We start from the raw sequence: 21358 nt of genomic DNA, 5'->3' as shown, positions 1-21358 counted from the left end.
CTCACAACCATCTGCAGTGAGATTTGGTGCCCTCTTCTGGCTTGCAGGGATACATGCAGGCAGAATACTGTATACATAATAAATAATTAAAAAAAAAAAAAAAAAGACAGGGTTTCTCTGTGTAACAGTTCTAGCTGTCCTGGAACTCACTTTGTAGATCAGGCTGGCCTTGAACTCACTGAGATCCGCCTGCCTCTGCCTCCCAAGTGTTAGGAATAAAGGTGTGCACCACCACTGCCCAGCTAAACCCAAGGATTCTAAGTAAAAAAGCAATTAATCTTGTCAGAGTAGAGAATGATTTCATAAAAGGAAATATAATTTAGCATTAAACCTCCCTGCCAGGTGTGGTGCTACACACCTTTAATCCAGCACTTGGGAGGCACAAACTAGAGGATCTCCATGAGTTTGAGGCCAGCCTGGTCTACACAGCCAGTTCTAGGATCCAGGGTTACAGAGTGAGAACCTGTCAAAAAAGAAAACAAAACAAAAACCTCTCTCTCACTTAATCTACACCCTTGAGCACTGGACACCACCATTTAGTGTCTCTGGATCTGAAGATCAAGACCCAAATTCAAGGTCTAAGCCCCTTCTAGTCCTCAGTACCTGTGCCCAAATAGCTCATATCTTCCTAACCCTCCTTACCAGTTTCTCGAAATAAAAGCAGAGGCTAAAGGGCTAGAGAGATAGCTCACAGTTAAGAGACGGGCTACTCTTCCAAAGAACCAAGGTTTGGTTTCCAGCACCCACATAATGGCTCACAATTGTGTGTAACTCCAGTTCCTGCGTTCCAAAGCCCTCTTCTGGCTTTCATGGCACAAGGTATGCGTAATACACTTAATCACATACAGGCAAAACACTCATACACCAAAAATAAAAATAATAAATGGAAAAAAACAGAGGCTTATCGATGTGGATAGCATGGGTGCTGAGACAGCCATTAACACAGCACAGAGGGACTGGCTTGGTATGTACGAAGCCTTTCAAGTGGAGTGGAGCAAAACCTGGGGTGGAGGCACATGCCTGTATCTCAACAACTGAAAGTGGAGGTGATGAGGGGAGATTGTGAATCTGAGGCCAGACTAGGATACACAGAAAGCCCGAAAACCAAAAAATAGAAACTAAAAATTAAAAAGCTGCTATTTGTGACCTATTCTGAAAAGTCATTAAAAAAAACTATATGTATTGATAGAGAAACACAGCAAACTGTTCACGGAAGAATCTAGTTCTCAGGTAAATAGGTGCTCATTTAACTCTCCTGAGCGTTTCTGTGCGTCTGAAGTGATTATAAGTAAACACTGGGATAAATATGGAGGGTGACCCTTCCTACTAGAGCACTTCCTGCTATGGAGCACATGCAAATCATAACCACAAAGATGCTTACCCGTTGCTAAGATGTATTGTCCATCTTTTGACACCTTGATAGTGGTACACACAGTGGGCATTTCAAAATCCTGAATAAGTTCAATTCTCCTACGAACATCTACAGAGAGGGGAAGAAACTAGTTCAGCACGGGCATCAGGGGAGAAGAGAGTATACAACTCGAAGGTTCCCAGGCCTGACAACGACCCCATCACAGCTCATCCAGCTTCTTCTTAGCTCCTTCCTCTTTAACAGTTTGGATCTGAAATGCCCCCCAAAAGGCCCAAGGGTACCAGGGTCTGGTTCCTAGATTTATGGCTTAATTGGGAGATGGTAAAACTTATGAGCTATGGAGCCCAGTGAGACTATAGGCCACCCATTTATTCTTTCTCCTCTTGCTTCCTGTTTAGTGAGCCGTCCCTTGCACCATGAGCTCCCACCACAATATGCTGCCTCACCACCGGCCCCAAGAGCCAGTGGCGCACGGACAGCAGGCCCGAAAACAGTTTCTTCCCATAAATACTCTGAAGCCATTTTGTTACACATGAGCACACTGGAAGGGGGTCAGATAAAACCCGAATCTGTGAGCTCCAAACAGCATTTCTTCTGAGTTAAAAATCTCATTTTCCACCTGACTTTGGTACTTTATATAAACGCTATTTTCCCAAGAAGCTTGCCAAAAGATCTCAATCTCACAGCCAGAAAGCTCCTCATGCTCAATTTTTAGAAGACTCAGTTAAAAGGAAGATAAGTTTCCTCTCATCTACAGCACCTGAACTGGAAAACTTTAATGGAAATAAATTTATCAAAGTCAGTTAAGTTACAATTCAATCTCATTGTTTACATTTAGACATTTTATATGTGAAGTTCTTTTGTTCATTAAAAAAAAAAAGTTTACTGTTTCTGTATTGCAAAACTGAGAGGTTCAACTAACAGATAAAGTTTCTGGGGCTGGAGAGATGGCTCAGTGGTCAAGAGCACTGGCTGCTCTTCCAGAGAACCTGGTTCAATTCTCAGCACATACAGGGCAGCTCACAACCGCCTGTAACTCCAGTTCCAGGAAATCTGACATTGTCATAAAGATATACACTGGCAAAACACAGTGCATACTAATTAAAAAAAAAAAAAAAGGATTCTGGCCCACTAGGAACAAAGCAATTATGGAACTGTCGGGAAAGACAGTCCTCCTTAGGCCTCGTGTGTTCCTGTGCTTAGTGCGGCAGTCCTGCAAGGGTCTGGCCACTTGTACCTGAGCCATGTTTCCGGGTTCCTGGCAGCTGAGAATTTTGACAGACGAGGTCACTGAAGGGCAGGCCTGTTTACTGCCTGCTAGCAAAGCCATGGGCTTCCCACCTCAGGGTTCCTCCCTGAAATACAAACCCGCGGTGTGCACACCTCATCCAAACCATGCTGAAGCCCTCCCAAGGGACTCGAAGGGCAGCTGGGACAAACATGCAGAGGTCATGCCATCTGTGCCATGCCGTGAGTCTGTCTCTGACCCTGGAGCCTTGATGCCACCCATGAAGCCAGAAGAGGCTAACTTGTTAGCTTGAAAAGGAGGTAAAACCAAGATCCGCACCATCAGCAGGACAAAAGCTCACTTCACTTCCCACACCCCACACTGGAAAGCCAGGGCTGAGGACACTGTCACATGGGACACTGGCAGCAGGAGCACCGTGGATACTCACCCACATCTTTCTTCTGCAGCGCTCTCTTCTTCCTGTCAGAAAGCCACTAGGAGAGAACAGACGCTGCGCTTTAAAACACACCTGGATTGTCTTCTGCTCGCAAAACAATAAAAGTTCATTTTAAAAACCGCAAACTTACAGGAAACAATAAAATGGGAAGTGGGGCTATTCTATAATCTTAACTACATGATAGTATATCTTCTGGATTTTAAAAATACACTTACATATTCTAAACAAAAATTTTTGGATAGCTGTTTTACAAAGCAAAAAAAAAAAGAATAAAATTAATCCATCTAGCCAGGGGGTGGTAGCGCACGCCTTTAATCCCAGCACTTGGGAGGCAGAGGCAGGCGGATCTCTGTGAGTTCAAGGCCAGCCTGGTCTACAAGAGCTAGTTCCAGGACAGGAACCAAAAAGCTACGGAGAAACCCTGGTCTCGAAAAAAAAAAAAAAAAAAAAAATTAATCCATCTAAGCTAAGAGAACAAAGAAGCTCTCAATGATGGGTTTCAGTTTCAATGAGGAGTGAGTGCCATCCTGTGTGTGTGTGTGTGTGTGTATGCTCCTCTGTGTTGACACATAGTCACACTATGTAGCTCTTTACCCTAGACTAAGCCCCACAAACTCACACTCTTCCTGTCTCAGCCTCCCACATACTAGGATTATAAATGTGTCCATTTGCTAACTAAAATCTATTTCTTAGAAAGAATAAGAACAGATATACAACTGGCCTAATAGCCAACCCTGGATAAGAAGTGGTATTTTTTAACTGACACATTCCACATTCACTGAACACAGATTCTGCTCTGCAGGCAGCAGTTGAATGAACAGCAATGATGAAACACTTGTCAATTACAGTGACACTGAGCGGATAGGTCTCGACTGGGGCAATTTTGTTCCCCAGAGGGCTTATGGTAATTCTTGAAGATTCAGTCTGCCATCACACCTGGTAGGTGTAATCCTGGTATCTAGTGGGTATGGGCTAGGGAAGCTGGCAAACAGCCTATAAGACAACACTAGCAACAAGTAATTGTCCAGCTTAAAATGTCAATAAATTCAAAGTTAAAAGCCCCAAAGAAATGAGAAAAAAATCCATCATTTCTAAAAGGACAAAGCCAATGTACTATTCTTTTTTGTTGTTGTTGCTGTTTTTGCTTTTTGTTTTCCAAGACAGAGTTTCTCTGAGCAACAGCCCTAGCTGTCCTGGAACCAGTCTGTGGACTGGGCTGACCTCAGACTCACAGATCCACCTACCTCTGCCTCCCAAGTGTTGGGATTAAAGGTGTGCACCACCACAGCCCAGTTCAATGTACTATTCTTACTAGACAGGGCAGAATAATCTCTCTACTCATGCAGACTCCCCTCTCAAGACCTTAAGTATACAATAGAGACATTGTGTACACCAGAATGACACTTTCAAATATCTGGGGATGGGCCAGAGGTTTTCTTCTCTCTGCAGTAAGGGAGTTGCTACTCTGTGACGATATTGCTCTAACTGTATTTCAGGCAATGATGTTTCTATTAAAGGATGTGAGAATGGTTTCTACACAGTCAGCATGCTCTCACAGGAACCTAACACAAGAAGAACAAAAGTGATGTCTTATGGTCCCTGTGTATGATAAAACACCATGGCCTTCAGCTACGGTTCACATCACGGTGCATCACAGAAGGAAGTCAGGACAGAAACTCAAACAGGCAGAAACCTAGAGGTAGGAACTGATGCTGAGGCTATAGAGGGGTACTGCTTACTGGCTTGCTTCCCATGGCTTGCTCAGCCTCCTTATAGAACCCGGGACTCCCAGCCCAGGGATGACACCATTCACAGTGAGCTGGGACCTCTCCCGTTACTCATTAACTAAAAAAAAAACTCTATAGCTGGATCTCATGGAGGCATTTTCTCAGCTGAGGTTCCCTCCTTTCAGATAACTCTTGTGTCAAGCTGACGTAAAACCAGCCAGCGCCGTCAGTCGTCGATAAATTAAAGATTATCACTAGGGCAATGAGAGGGGCAGCGACTGTGACTCACCTCAGGGAGGGACTTGCCGCAGCTGAGGCTGTAAATCTTCACCTCGTTGAGGCTCGAGACCTGCATGGCGGCGCGGATCACCCGGAACCCGGCAAGCAGTCACAGAACGCGGGCCGCTCCGGTACTCCAGCATCCAAATCTCAGGCACACCGGTGCAGCGTGTGGGAACTGGCGCGGGGTGATGACGCACTTCCTGGCGCAGGAAGTACGCGCTCATTCGGACTCCGGCAGAGGGCTGAGGTGCGGAAGTAGAACGGAAGAGGTCTGTAGAAACTTACAGTGGCTCTGAGAGCTGAAAAAAGTAAAATGAAAAGAGAAATTGAAAGAGAAAGCGTGAGGTGAGGAAGTAAGCTTGAACCTGGTAGCGTATGAGACAAGTACGTGGCAGTAATAACAGCGCTTACCGTTTATAGAGAGTTCGTAGGTTGTTCGTAGGTTGCTCCTTCAGTACGGGCTGCCTCTGTGGTCCAGATCTGAGGACTTGGAACGGCTTTAATTCCGAAGAGACTGACTGCTGGCGAGAATCCTCTCCAGGCTTCCTCCGTGTCCTCTTCCCTCTATGAAAAGTGGAATCCGGGAAAGAAAACGGTTAAGTAATGCTTTCTCCAAAGCCCTGTGAAACAACACCAAATCCTCCTGGCTTCCCCTGAGAACCTTTGCTGCTCCCCAAGGTCCCTCAGGTCCACATCGGCGAAGGATGGGTTGCTTTCATCTTTGTCTTTAGGCCGTGGCTCACTAGTACCCATTGGCTTTGAGGGGGCTTATACAGTCTCGTCTGCTTTTTCTTTCTGGGCAAAGCGGATCTGCCGCAGGACTTTACTGTGTTGTATATAAATACTGCTAACAACAGATTTGGGGTGGTCCCCTCCCCCCGACGGCCCATTTTTACGAGCAAAATACAGTTATTTAAAACACCCCCCCAAGGTCGAGAATCTGTTTTCTTCAGACCCCGTAGTTTCTGTGAGACGGTGGTCCCTTTGAAGTCAATGAAACACATTTATTTTAAATTGTGTGTGTGTATGTATGTGTGCACAAGAGTGCAGGTGCCTACCCAAAGGTATTGGGTCCCATGGAGCTGAAGTTACAGGTGGTTGTGAGAGTGCTGGGAACCAAAATTTGGGTCCTCTGAGAGAGCAGTAGATGCTCTTAACTTCTGAGCCATTTCTCCAACTCCAAAAACTGTCATTTTAAAATAACCTAAAAATCTTGATTTATCCTGGGAATGGCTCTCCTTTAATGTATTTGACGCTGTTTCCTTTTTCCCACCTGTTTGTTACTTTAGACCGCTGTAAAGTAATTCATAAATATTAACTAATGTCTCCGGCCCTCTCTGTATCACCCAGTTTTGACAGTTCACTAGGGACCTTACCATCCTTGAATTATTGGATATTTGGAAGCAAACCTCTGGTAATTAGCATCAAGGATTGTAGTTCTCTGGCCATCTCCCTCATCTTCTCTCTGTGGCCCTTGCCTGAGCCAATGTTGGTTACAGGACCCTTTCAGTAAATACTTGGTGACCAAATGAAACAGTTGGTCACTCCGGCTGCTGTAACAAAACCCCTCAGGCTGGGTAGCTTATAAACAACAGAAATTTCTCACATTTTGGAAGGGAAGTAAGTCCAAGACCAAGATACCCTCGGGCTCTGGAGGGAGCTGACTTCCTTCACCTCCTAAGTAAGGCACATGGTAGACAGGACAGGGAGCTTCCCCAAAGCTACTTTATAAGAACACCTGCAACTCTGTCAGCCCCCACTATGTTTGAATATGAACTATTACACTCCCTAAAATGTTCATGTTTTGAATCCTCTGATCCCCAGCTGATGACGATATTGAGAGGCGACTGAATCATCACTGTTCTACCTCGATCAATAGATGGCTGGATAGGCTCTTGGGGCCCTTGTACCAAGCCAGGTGAACCTAAGATTGACCCCCAGGACCCATGTGGTGAAGGAGGAAAATGATTCCTGCAAGTTGTTCTCTGGCCTGCAGACACGACATTCACCCACACAAAATAAATTGAAAGATTTTTTATAAGATTATTTTTTCAATTTTAAGATAGGGCCTGCTTGGGAGAAGTTGATCACTGGGGGCATACTTTTAGGGTCTCTCGCTTCCTCCTCTTCATCTTCCTCTACCTTCTTTTTCTCTGTTTTTCTGTCTGTTCCTGACACCTTGAGGCACACATCCTCCCTCTACATATTCCTGCTATCATGGTGGTTAGCCTCACCACCGTCCTGAAGCCCATGGAGCTGCCAGCTGTGGACTAACACCGCTGGAGAGATGAATCAGTGTAAACCTGTGCACTTTACAAGATGCTTTCCTAGGAGTTTTGTCACACTGCAGAAAGCCTGCTGGAAACACTTCAGGATCCCTACCCCTAATGCCATCATCTTGAGAGGTATCATTTCAGCACAAGAACTTGAGGGAAGAGACAAACAGGACATAGCACTCCTTGCTGGGAATTTAGTTCAGTGGTATAGTGCTTGCCTGCAAGCTCAAGGCTATGGGTGTGATCCCAAGCACACGAACATAAAAAGAAGAGAAAAAAGTCATCCTAACCCAGAGTCCTTCAGTGTTGTATATACGTCAAGCCTTTGTTGTTAATACCACACAGCTCCATGAAGATGATTTCCTACTTCAGACACATCCAGTTTCTCCAACAAGAACAGCACATCTGAGAGTCAGCAGCTATACACAGGAGAACTCTGCTTTGCTTGAGTGTGGGCAAAGTCTCTGCACACTCACCTAGTCTGCCCCACTTCACTCCTTGGCCTTCTGCTGAGGCAGTAGCTGCATTCAGAGCATGACTGTGCCAGTGCTTGCAGCATCTTGTCTAACAAGGCGCTCAGTCCCCAGGTAGCAGTGAACTCAGACAGGAGGCTGTGTTACATGTCTCTCCTGAGGCTAAGAGCACAGACTGAGCTAGAACGCTTGCACTTCACCACTGGCTCTACCATGTGCTGCTGAATAATGAGAGTTAACCCCCTGCCTTTGGTTCCTCCTTTGAAAAAAATAAGGCTTGTAACAGTGTCTGCTGCAGCTCCTGTTGTGAAAATTAATGTGTATGCTATGATGAATCACTGGTTCCAGAGTGTCTGTCTTTCAGACCAGGCTGGCCTTGAACTTACAGATGTCCACCACTTTCTGCCTCCTGAATACTGGGATTAAAAGCATGTGCCACCACCCAGTCTTGAGCCTTTCAGTTGTAGAATCCTCTGACTAAAAGCCAGGGAAATAGCTCAGAGGGTAAAGGTGCTTGCTGCTAAACCTAACAACCAAAGTTTGATCCCCAGGTGGAATGAGCAACCTGACTCGAGCAAATCGTTCTCTGATCCCCCACGAACCTGTCTCCCTGCTCCTTTTTCTGAAATTATTTTTTTTTGTTTTGTTTTGTTTTTTTGTTTGGTTGGTTTTTTGAGACAGGGTTTCTCTGTAGCTTTGGAGCCTGTCCTGGAACTAGCTCTGTGGACCAGGCTAGCCTTGAGCTCACAGAGATCTGCCTGTCTCTCAAGTGCTGGGATTAAAGGCGTGCGGCATCACCACCCGACTTGTCCTGTTTTTGAAAACAATCCTTTGACTAAAAGTGGTTGGATATTCACTGAAAACAAGTACAAGCTAATTAGTTACATTTGTGGACTATAGTCTGACTACCGCATTGCTGTACATGGTGCTTTTCCCAACCCCCATCTTTATGATGGAATTGAGTTCATACTCTCAAAACTTGCAGAGCCTGACCACAGAGGATCAGAACTGTTCTGCACAGTCCAGAAAATGGCCTGTAATTAGCCATACTTTGGCTTTGAATGAATGAGTTTATCACATATAAAGCAAGCAAAAGTAAAAGAACAAATAGCAAGTAACAGACAGAAGCAGCAGGTAAACAAGAAAACATCAACTTGGGCGCTGAGAACATCTGGCAGAGATGACTGGAGCAGCCCAATTGGGAGAACAAGCTCACGTTATCAGGGGAGCCCCCATGTGTGCATTTGCAAACACCCAGCAGAAATCAAGGGAGGCTGAAACAGTCAGCTAGAGTTTCCCACTGAACTCACTGTGGTGTGCTCTGGGCCTTTTCCCCACTGCAGATGAGATAAACAGCAGGAACATCTGTTGGAAATACTTTACCTTCTAGCTGTTTCCAGCCATACAAATTCTTTAAAAGTATTTTATTTTTAAATATTTTTAAAATATTTCTTTTTTGCTGTGGTTGTGACTGTGTAGCTATGTGCATGTGAATGCCCATAAAGGCTCGAGGTGTTGGGTCTTGCAGGACTGGAGCTACATGCAGTTGTAAGCTGCCTGACATGGGTGGTAGGAATCAATCCCAGGGCCTCTGCAAGAGCAATTTTTGCCCTTAATCACCGAGCCCTCTCCAACCTGATGCAATATTTTTAATTCTCTTAAGTGTTTATGTTTTTCTCTTCTGCCCTCTTACAGAGTCAGGTGACCAGCCTGACTCAGAACAGGGAGTTTTGGTGGAGACAAGGAAGGGCCTCGTTGCTCCCAGAGTCAACATTCAACAAGTGTAAACAGGTTGGCAGTTTATCGGTGTCATGTGAATAACCCTGGTGCACTGTCACTATTTAATGCTGGTGGTCAGATCTGAGTGAATGGACCATGGTGCTGTGAATGTTTAATTTAACAAGCCTAATCCTATTGAACAGGTCATGACAAAAGACATGGAACACGGTTCATTTCCTGGATGATCTGGTCAGGCAGAGATGGTAAAGGGGGTCTACACGTGGGTTACCACTTCTCCCATCACTGCTGCTGTAGAGAGCAATGATAGCAGTGATCATTAAAAGGCATGTTTAAAAAAATGAATAAAGGTGTCTCAAGACTGGGGGCTGGAGAGACGACACTGCAGTTAAGAGCACTGGCGGCACACTCATGAAGCCCGGTACCCGCACACCAAACCAGGCATCTGGCAAACACCTGTGATCTGACTAGGGGCGCCAATGTCTTCTGATCTCTGTGTGCTCAAAGGCCTGTCCACCTGTACAAGCACATGCACATACATTCACACAGATCCATACATATAATAAATAAAAAGAGAAAAAAGATGTATCACGACTGGAAGAAAATATTTACAAAATGCATGTCTAACAAAGGACTAGTATTTGGGCCTTGTGAAGAGGTCCTAGCTGGGCATTGTGGTATACTCCTGTGATCCTAGCCCTGGGAAGGCTAAGGCAGGAAGATACCGAGTCCCATGGCTAACGTAGGTCACCAGGGAAGAAGGCTGGAGAGATTCAGTGGTAAGGAGTGCTTGCTCTTGCTGTTTTTCTGTTCCCAGCAACTACAGATGACAGTTCACAACTGAAACCCCAGCTCCAGAGGATCTGACATCCTCTTCTGGCCTCCAAGGGCAACTGATCTCAGGCACACATTTCCCACACACAGACACACATGCATACAAAAGTTAAAAATAAAATTAAACTGGACATGGTGATGATTTAATCTCAGCACATAGGAGGCAGAGGCAGACAGATCTCTGAGTTCAGGGCCAGCCTAGTCTACCAAGTGAGTTCCAGGATAGTCAAATATACAGAGAGAAACCCTGTTGGGGACTGTAAATAAATAAATAAAATTTAAATAAAAAAAAAAAAAAGAAAAGCCGGCTTTGATGACACAGACCTGTAACCCTAACTACTTAGGAGACTGGAACAGGAGAATTGCAAGTTTGAGGCCAATCTGATATATATCTCAAGTTCAAGGCCATTCTAGGTAACCTTGGGAGATACTGCCTCAATATTGAAAAAAAATTTAAATAGATGTTATTGGTGGCAGAATACTTGTCTAGTATATAAGATCTTGGGCTCAGTCTCCAGGATTGTAAAGAAAAAAATAGAACTTATAAAATCAAAACAAACAGAACTCCTGGTACTCAATAAAGATAAAATAACCTAATAAAGTAACATCAATATAATTTATGGCCAATAAAAACAGGCAAATGTCTTCTACATGAGTAATCATTGGAAAAGTAAGAAGTAAACCCACAATAACTTGTACATAAATATCTGATTGGATAAAATAAAAAAAAATGGGTCAGTGAGGGCTCAGTGAGTAAAGGTACTTGCTGTCAAGACTGACAACCTGGGTTCAATCCCTAGAACTGACATAAAAGCAGAAAGAGAACTGAGTCCAAAATGTGTCTCTAACTTGCACATACAGTGGCATGCATGCCCCACCTTACATGCACACATCACATATACTTACACTCATTAATCACTACATTAAATTAAATATTTTTAAATACAGGAAGTCACTGTTCTGTTGTTTGCTTATTGCATTGCTAGGGTTCAAGTTCAGGGCTTTGGCCTGACATAATAATTCATGTCTGTATTATCAGCATTTAGGAAACTATCAAGAAGATTAAGAATTCAAAATCATCTGTCATAAAAACATTTTAAAGGCCAGCCCAGCTTACCTGAGACCCTCTCTCAAACAAAACAGGGCCAGAGAGAAGGGTTTAGTGGTTAAGAGCACTTGGTGCTCTTGCAGAGGACCCAGATTAGGTTCCCAGTACCCACAAAGAGGCTTCCAATTGTTCTTAAATCCATTTCCAGGGTTTCCAGAATCTTCTTTTGGCCTCCTTGGGCACCAGGCATGCAGTTTGCATGTATGCATGTAGGCAGAACACTTATACACATAAAAAAAAAACAAGCCAACGAACAAAACAACACACAATGGCAGGAGGTCTGCCATGATAAGATCAAACCCAGGGTCTCAGCCTGGCATGATGATTCATGCCTTTAATCCTAGTACTTAGCAGATGAGAGGCTAGAAAATCAGGAGTTCCAGAAATAGTTATATTCAAATCAGAAATGTTCTCCCCTGACAGGCTCATGGTTTGTGACATTGGTTGAAGCCTTTAAGGGGTATGGACTGACTGGCTGGTGTAGGCCACTACAGCCCGGGGTTCAAGAGTTGCACTTGCCTCTGAGTGGGACCTTCTCCTGGTTCTCATCAGCTCTTTGAAGTTCCTGGTCCTCAACAACTCAAGAAACCTTGGAAGCTGGAGAGATGGCTCCTTGGTTAAGAGCACTTGTTGATCTTGCAAAGGACCCAACTTTTGGTTTCCAGCATCCACATGATGGCCCACAACCATCTGTGACTCCAGTTCCAGGGGACCCTTCACCCTCTTCTGGTCTTCTCAGGCACTGCGCATGCACATGCTTCACAGACATCAATGCAGGCAAAACCCCAGACTCATGAAAGAATAAGTAAAAATAATTGTAAAAAAAAAAATTAAGACCTCCTCACCCCAGACTACCACTACCACCCAGGCATGCCACCCTGCCTTCTGCACTAAATAAACTAAACCTCTCTAAAATTGTGAGCCTTCTTCTTTCCTTTTAAATTTTTCTTATGTGTCTGATAACCAATGAACTGCATCCCTTAATTTTTTAAATATTTATGTATGTATGTATGTATGTATGTATGTATGTATGTATGTATGTATTATGTATACAATATTCTGTCTGTATGCCTGAAGGCCAGAAGAGGGCGACAGACCTCTTTACAGATGGTTGTGATCCACCATGTGGTTGCTGGGAATTGAACTCAGGACCTTTGGAAGAGCAGGCAATGCTCTTAACCACTGAGCCATCTCTCCAGCCCCCTGCATCCCTTAATTTTGCTCTTTGATGGTGATCATGCATCTGTTCACTGACTCTCTCTTCAAGAGGTCAGTCCCAAGACCAGGGCCTGTGTTGCCAATAACTGTTCCCACAGTCTCAGTGCTGACCCAAAGCAAGTGCGCACTGTGTATTTGCTGAATGCATGAATAGCCAAGTAGCCGAAGGAAAGGGACAGCTAGGGAAAGGTCCTGTGCCAAGAGTGGAGCCAGTTGGCCCAGCAGTGTGGCTTTTTCTGGCTTGGCTGTGATGCAGGAGGAGAGCACTAAATAAGAGGCCCTTGCTGGACCAAGGTGGGGTTACTGGCAGAGGAGGGGATGCATGGGATCTGTGCTGAAGAGACAGTGGCTGAAGGGTGCCTGGAATCCATGTACTCAGGGTGGTCGAGTGAGCTAGGGCTCAGGCCTGGCTGTAAGGGACAAGCAGGAGGTGACAGAATGCAGAGGTGTGTGTGCAGAGTAAGGGGAGGTGCAGCAGGCAAGCCAGAGGTGGGGGGAGGAGCAGCAGGTTGTGACGAGAGAGTGGGATACTGGAATTCAAGATTTCAGAGGTGGGGCAGTTTCAGCTGATGACGAGGCACAGGGTGTGACCACAGGAGTGGGCAGCTGAAAGGACAGGAGGAAAAGGTCCTTGGAGAAGGCAGCTTAGATGCAGGGGGCCAGGTGTTGTCCGTGGGAGCTCTCCGCCTCCCCTTCTTAGGTCAGAGAAAAACAACTGATCAGTGTCAGATAGTTGAGTCTATACTGAGCAGGGCAAGGGCGAGTGACTGGACGAAAACATTTCATTCATTAACCAATCTTTCATTCAGAAAACATGTATTGTTTATTAACTTCAGCCCCCAGTGAGCCAGGCAGCCATGTGACTATTCTGTGTAAGTTCCCTGAGCACCTGTCTTCTTAGACACATGTTGTGGCTTTCTCTCATCCCTTCCTAGCGGGAATGGGGTGGGGGGGGGGGGTAGGGGCTTCTGTTCAGGCATGGATGAAATCATTGGTAGTCTGGTTAAGAGGTGAGAAGGGGCCAGAATGTGCTGTCTCTACTGTTCCTTACTGGGCCTCAGGCAAGGGCCTCACCAGGAAGCAGAGGCAGGTGAAAGACAGAGTGGAGTTGGCCTACTTTGGAGGTTGGTCCATGGAACCCTGGTCTTGGTACTGCACCCTAGGAAGAAGGAGGGTGAGGAAGCAGAGTTGGGGAAAGACAGGGATAACTGGAAAACAGGCAACCAGACAGGCCTAGTGAACAAAACATCCCCAAATGCCCTCCGTACCTTTGCAGATAAAGACACAGGTCAGGCCCAGCCTGATTGCAAACACCTTTTACTCCTCAGGAGAACTAGCTCTGTCTCATTGATGTCACAGAAGTCTGTTTTGTCTGTTGGTGTACTCCCGACAGCCACCTACCAACACCCAGCAGAGAAGAAGACAGGTGTTGCTGTTCTGTGGCCCTCCCTCCCTCCATCCATCCCCTTGAACTTGTAATCAAACCTAGAACTTCACGTGTGCTAGTTAAGAGCATTCTGCCTCCGAGCTATATCTCTAGCTCTCTATATCTCACCAAAAAAAACTCAAAGTGTTTGTTTTCTTTGTTTTGTTTTGTGGGATTTTTGTTTGTTTTTGAAACATGATTTTCCTTTGTACCTCTGGCTGGTCTTGAACTCTACACAATTCTCCTACCTCAGCCTCCTATGTGGGTTTCTTTCTAATATCTCCATCCAAAATTCCCTATTATCACAGTTCCCTTCTTGCAGCAGGCTCCTCCTGAAGAATGATGGTGTGCTAAAGGCAAAGATGTTGTGGTCCATGGCACTGCACCCATCCATGCACCAGGGTGCCACTCTGCTAAATGAATTAACAGGGAGAAGATGATTGCGGGTGATTCCAGCCATTCTGAAAGGGTCTTAGAAACTTTTCTAAGGAAATAGTGAGAGAGCTGGGGAGATGGCTCTGCCCATAAAGTGCTTGCTCTGCAGCCCATGGCTGTAATCCCAGCACCTGGAAGGCAGAGACGGGAGGGTTCTGGGGCCTCAGAGCCAGTCAGTCAGTCTAGCTGCCTTGGCCAGCTCCAGATTTCAAGAGACTACCTCAAGGGTAATCGAGGAAGGCACCTGACATTGACCTCTGCTCTCCACACAAATGGGTCCACACACAGATGCCACATAGGAACATAGACATTTGCAAGAAGCGCCGTATTCAGCACCTTAAGGAGCTGCCTAAGTTGTTCTTCCAAGGTGCTGGGGTAAGGAGGTGTGGCCTCCCCATCAGTGGAATAGAAGGACAAGGATGACAGGACCTGCCACTTCCTCCCCACCCATGGTTCTTGGCCTCTGTCCATAGATTCCCTCCCATTGGACCTGGGCCAAGGGGATGTCTCCTATCAGGCCAGGTGGAGCAACCCACAGTTTTGTGACTTTCTGGAGAGCCTGCCCTATGTGGGATACTGTGCCAACACACCAGGGCACAGGTACAATTCAGAAACAGGACTAGGAGGAGCTGTGGCCATCAGAGCTGACTGCAGGGAGGGAACTGGAAACTGCCTGGGCTTCTTCACTCTATTTCAGCCACCTTCATGATGTCCAGCTGCTCTCTAGAAATGTTAGCCACAGAGTGTTGTGACCAACAGGGTTAAGTATTTGGAGAATCTGACATTCTTGACCTCTGTGGTTATTAATCAAAGTGTATTTCCAGAATCTTTCTTTCAGCAATGTTTGTCAATGTCTCAGGGTTTCTGTTGCTGTGATGAAACGCTATGACCAAAAGCAAGTTGGGGAGGAAAGGGTTTATTTGGCTTAACTTCCACATCCTTGAAGGAAGTAAGGATGAGAACTCAAGCAGGACAGGAACCTGGAGGAAGGAGCTGATGCAGAGCCATGGAGGGCTGCTTACTGACTTGCTCCCCATGTCTTGTTCTGCCTGCTTTCTTATAGAATCCAGGACCACCAGCCCAGGGATGGCACCACCCACAATGGGCTGGGTCCTTTCCCATTGATCAATAATTGAGAAAAATGCCCTATAGCCAGATCTTACAGAGGCATTTTCTCAATTGAGGTTCCCTCCTTTCAAATAATTCTAGCTTGTGTCAAGTTGACATAAAACCAGCCAGCACAATCAGCCATTAGTAAATCAAAGATATATCATTAGGGCAATGAGTAATACTTATTTGTTAAGTGATTCATTATATATTTATTAAATTATTAAATATTACAAAGTTCAGCAAAATAGGGACTAGAATTTATCCATTAAGCAAGCACATACTACTTACCAGGTTTGTGTCATGGATGGTAGTGACCTAACTAGGTAAGACAGAGATCAGTGGCCCCATGGTTCCCACTGCACTCCCTGACTACCTTGTTTACTTGAGGTGGGGTCTCTCACTGAAACTGGAGCTATTAGCAAGCCCTGAACAGTTCTCCTGTGCACCCCAGCACTGGGGTTACAGATGTGCAGCCACACCTGGTTTTCTAATGGGTACTGGAGATTGGAGCTCAAGTTCTCATGTTTATACAGTCACTAAGCCTTGTCTTCAGTCCCCAACAAAAATTTCTGAATGAAGTTCTTTTTCTTTCCTTTTGTGAATTTTGTGGTTATATTAAAACCATGTCTTAACTCAGAGTCATAGATATTTATTTGTATTTATATACCTATTGTAAGAGTTTTATTATTATACTCTAACAATTCAGTTTGTGATCACAGTAAAAGAGGCTGGGGAAGGTCTACTGTGACTTAGTTTTTCTCAAANCAACATAGGGAGTGGGAGCAGATGGGACTGGTGGTCTTTGCTGCGGGCCACGGCTGCCCATGCACAGTAGAGGAACATGAGCAAGGGATGTTCACATTCTGGAAGGATATTGTGTAGAAAGTGCTGGAAATCAGAGGGCTCTTCAGTGTAATGAAGGCACTGCACAGGTGCTAACCCAAACTGGGGACGTCCTTCATGAATGCTCTTTAGCTTGTGCCTTCTTGTCTCAGAAGACTATTTATGTGGGAATTGGAAGGGGAAACTTTGAGCTTGAATTGGCTTGATCAGAAGCTGAGAACTTTGTTTGCTGCTGCAGTGTTGCCTGCCCGAAGTGCTGCCAGGCCCAGCATGTCTATGCTCTGTTTTCTCTGTAGCCGAAAGTTTTTGGCTCCCTGAGCAGTCAGGAGTACCATAAGAAAACAAGAGAATGGCAAAGTCTCAGGTCAGGTTTAGATGAACTGGAAGTTGAGGAACTGGAGTAGATCATCACTGTAGAGGCCCAGGGAGCATGCCCCCACCACCCAGTGAGTGTTTACCCTGGTTTTCCCATGGGTGTTCTCTACACACTTGGTTTCTTTGGCGATGAACTATTGCTGCCCTTGCTTTGTAGTTAATCTAAGTGGTGTGTCTTTTTCCCAGCTACAAGAAGACTCAAGAAACCCTTTCACAGGCAGGACAGAAGACATCTGCTGCCTTGTCTACCATGGGCTCTGCCATCAGTAGGAAGCTTGGAGACATGAGGTAAGCAGTTTCAAGTGGAAACCTGTTTCAAGTCAAGGGTTCAGACACATAACATAGGGACCCCCATGATAACCTACCAATCTACCTATAGACTTTTGTTTGTGGGAATTCCTCTGACTTCTGTTGTTTGTCTTTGGCCGTTTATTTATTCCTTGGGGAAAGAAAGGTCACTAGTCTCTTTTTCTCTGCTGCAGCTCTTTTGCAAAGCAGTGATGTGGCCTTGGAGTCATGATGGAATGGGGTGTCTGTTAGGGCAGGTGACATGTTGTCCTTAGGATCAGCTTGGGACTTCTTGAATGATGAGGTGCTATGTCTAGTGGTGGGTAGTTGCTGGTTATACCACTGGTATCCTGGCCAACTCCCAGGAACTACCATCCTGTTCTTCCTGAAAAATAGGTTGCTTGCTCGTTTAAGGGGTTCCCACTCTGTGTGTGTGTGTGTTAGCATTTTTGTTGTTCTTTTGAGATAGTTCCTCACTCTGCAATCCAAGCTGGTCTTGAACTCATGGTAATTCTACTCCATCAGCTTTCCAAATGTGGGGATTATAGGTATGAGGTACTCTGAGCTTTTACTCCTTTTTTAGTATGTTCAGAGCATTCTTGGTAGATACCTGATAGGGTGTTAGTGTTGATGGAAGTGGCTCTTGAGCCATCTTTTTTTCTTTCTTTGAGATAGAATCTCACAGTGTTTACTTATCTGGCCTTGAACTCACTCTTGTGGATCAGACTGGTCTCAAACCCACAGAGATCCACCTGCCTCTATCTCCTAAGTATTGTACTGAAGTATTGGATACCGTGTCTAACCTGTTTAGCCATCTTTTTGGTTTTTTGAGACAGGGTTTCTCTGTGGTTTTAGAGCCTGTCCTGGAACTAGCTCTGTAGACCAGGCTGGTCTTGAACTCATAGAGATCCACCTGCCTCTGCCTCCCGAGTGCTGGGATTAAAGGCGTGCGCCACCATCGCCCGGCTTCTTTCTGGTTTTTTTTTTTTTTTTGTTTTTTTGTTTTTTGTTTTTTTGGTTTTTCGAGACAGGGTTTCTCTGTGGCTTTGGAGCCTGTCCTGGAACTAGCTCTGTAGACCAGGCTGGTCTTGAACTCACAGAGATCCGCCTGCCTCTGCCTCCCTAGTGCTGGGATTAAAGGCATGTGCCACCATTGCCCGGCTGGAGACTTAGTTTTTAACAGACCAGATTTCTTTTTTTTTTCTTTTTCTTTTTTTCTTTTTTGGTTTTTCGAGACAGGGTTTCTCTGTAGCTTTTGGTGCCTGTCCTGGAACTCACTCTGTAGACCTGGCTGGTCTCAAACTCACATAGATCCACCTGCCTCTGCCTCCCGAGTGCTGGGATTAAAGGCGTGTGCCACCATCGCCCAGCCCAGACCTGATTTCTTGATAAAGCAATAGAACTTTTTAGGAACCTGCAGGTATCTATCTGTAAGACAACTGTAACAGGAATATTTTAGAAGATAGTTAAAGGGAATTGGGAACTCTGGATCTTTTAAAATACATTTGAAACCTGTTAATTCTGGACTTTGAAGCCTGTGAAAGAGGCACACCTGCCTGTATTTTTAGCAGGAAAGTTAACAAATGAAGTAATGATTCACCAGTACCTTAAGTCATCAAATGCCATTTGATCTAAGAGGGATAAATGAGCAGAAATGAGACAGCGTTTTTAGCTACACAGGCCATCCCAAGTCTCTCTATAGTCTTTGGAGAACACCAGCCTTACAAGCAGTGCTTGCCATTAGCTGCCGAGTCCAAGAAACCCAAAGATTTTCCTGTGGGGGGGGGGAGGATTTAGTCTACCTGTCTTGGTAGGATGAGACGATTGACCCCCAGTGTAGTGTCCAGGAAGATGATGAGGTGGAAGGCCACTTTTTGCTATGTGAATGACTTTACCATACCCAAAGACAAGCCTCCAAGTGGAAGGTCTTTTATAGCCATGTATCTTCTTGGAGGAGCTATAGGATGCTGCAGGAGCTGGCATGTCTCTGTGTTAGAAGCTCTTTGGTTAAATGCCATACTCTCAGATCTGTAAAGGTACTTGAGAATTGGGTACCATTACCTGTTAGTTATATTTAAATTTGACATATATGTTAAATTTAGACATGTATTTTACCCATTTAGTTATACTTTACCAATGCTAATAAGTGTAAGAAGATTAAGAGGATTATTTTAGTAAGTTAAAGAATTTTGGAGGTGGAATGCCTCCTTGGTAGGTCCAAAATGGATTTATTGTAGAGTGTCCCAGTATGGCCAGATTAATGCCAGAAATGGAGACAAACAATAAACAGCTAGAGCGGGGAGGGGGAGCATGGAAGGGGAGTGGGCGTGGGAGCACAGCATCCAGAAACCATGGGCATATGGGGCCTTGTTTGTTTTATGTTACGGTATTAGATAGCCCCAATTTAAAAGGATTTTTATAAAAGGCAACCCAAAGGCATTTGGAGATCAGGCCTTGATTGCAAGTGCCCATTTTTACAAGTCTATGCCAAGTCTCAGGTCTCAAAGCCTACCACAGTGTCTCCACTGTGATAAGACTTTTGAGTCAAAAAACAGAGGGGTGTGAGAATTTTGTGGAAGGACGTCTCTGTCCACCTGAACCCCATGACGGTGGCGAGGACTGCCAGCAGGCTGGGAATCTGGCACGGACAGGGCTTCAACAGACTGCCTGACAAATGAATGGGCCCCGGGCCCTAGGGGCATGTACTTGAAAAAGGAGAACTCACCCAGACAAAGCCAAATCTTAGCCTGGTGGAGAGCATAGGCCAGAAGAGCGTTTTCCAACATGTAGCCCTGGGCCAGTGGGAAAAACAGACCATCTTGGTGCAACCTCCAGATATAAGTCTCTCCACTGATACAGTAATCCATCAGACCAAATCAAACCGAATTAGAAAAGGCCCAGGTTTAATGGATGCCAGCACTCCCGGGAAAACCTCTGGGAAAACACAGAGGGGAAGGAGAACCAGAGAGACCACGGTATTTGTTTTCTGGGGGGGGGGGGCAGTTTACATAGCCTGTGGGAGTGGTCTTGACCTTCTCCGGGGAGGGGTCACCGTTTGGTGGGCTTTCTCTGAGGTGGAGTTTAGACTAAAGCAGCTCCTAGGGAGAGGGGGCTTGAAATGGAACTTTCCACTCAAACATTCCAAAATGAATGCCAGGGCCTGGGTGACGCTTCCAGCCCAACAGGTGGAGACAGAGAGAGGCATACTGTACATGAAGAGTGGAGGTGGGTGCGGGAGGGTGAGAAGAAGTAAGGAGAAGTTCTGTGTAACTTATAAGAGTGGAGGTGGGTGTGGGAGGGTGAGAAGAAGTAAGGAGAAGTTCTGTGTAACTTATAAGAGTGGAGGTGGGTGCGGGAGGGTGAGAAGAAGTAAGGAGAAGTTCTGTGTAACTTATGTATGAGCTCTATCCAAGACTGGACATAATTCCAAATCAAAACCTTAAAAGAGATGAGTGAACACAGAGTTATGGTCCCCAAGCCACAGGCAGCTGTCCTGATAGCAGTGTAAGTCAAGCAGATGGGCGTATTTCCCCAAGACTGCCTATTTGCCAAGCCATGAAACAAAGCAAATTAGGGCAACATGCTTGGGAAGACCTACAAAGGAAGGGCGAAGTTGGGTCCTACTTGGTCTGGGATGGTTAGTGATCCTGTGGTGGCCTCAAGGTGGAGAGGGAGGCCAACAGTGGGTAAGGGTGCTTACTCTGCACACATGAGGACTTGAACTTGAATCCCCAGCACCCATGTGGGAAACCAAGCAAGGCTATGCATACTGGTAACCCTGGGGGAATGGAGACAGGCAGATCTCAAGAACTCCCTGGCCAGCCAGTCTCACCGACACAGTGACCTTTTGGTTCAGAGAGAGACCATATCAAGGCCACAATCTGGAGAATGGCAGAGAAAGACGGCCAATGTCCTGTTCCACTTTCTGCATGAATATGTAACACTCACAGGTACTACATGCATGCATCATGCACACACAGCACACAGAGAAGAGAAAAGAAAGACAAAGCTGTGGGTTGGAGAGTGGGGAACAGGATAGAAATGGTGCGATCCCACAAGTACTGTACAGTAAATGTACAGCTGACGATCTAGGAGACAAACCCACTGGAATGTGTACTCCATGTGGAGAACCCGACTTGCAGAGCTTCGGGAACACTGTCAGTTCTGTA

General features: G+C 45.5%; 1 protein-coding gene across 2 annotated transcripts in view; it reads right to left on the bottom strand.

Annotated features, from left to right (window-relative positions):
- Positions 1-5246, bottom strand: part of Nol10 (nucleolar protein 10) — a 94579-nt gene extending 89333 nt beyond the window's left edge. For both annotated transcript variants that reach the window (XM_050141960.1, XM_050141962.1), the window contains exons 1-3: positions 5074-5246; positions 3049-3094; positions 1382-1480 (exon numbers count right to left, since the gene is read on the bottom strand). In XM_050141960.1, the coding sequence (XP_049997917.1) occupies positions 1382-1480; positions 3049-3094; positions 5074-5139 (211 nt within the window). In that variant the 5' untranslated portion in view covers positions 5140-5246. The remainder of the gene's footprint in view (positions 1-1381; positions 1481-3048; positions 3095-5073) is intronic.
- Between the last annotated feature and the right edge of the window lie 16112 nt (positions 5247-21358).

This window comes from Alexandromys fortis, unplaced genomic scaffold (assembly GCF_014885135.2).
Source record: "Alexandromys fortis isolate MF-2015 unplaced genomic scaffold, M_Fortis_MF-2015_v1.1 scaffold_30, whole genome shotgun sequence".
NCBI lineage: Eukaryota > Metazoa > Chordata > Mammalia > Rodentia > Cricetidae > Alexandromys > Alexandromys fortis.
The sequence above is the reverse complement of the archived record's forward strand: the minus strand, read 5'-3'. Positions and strand labels throughout refer to the sequence as shown.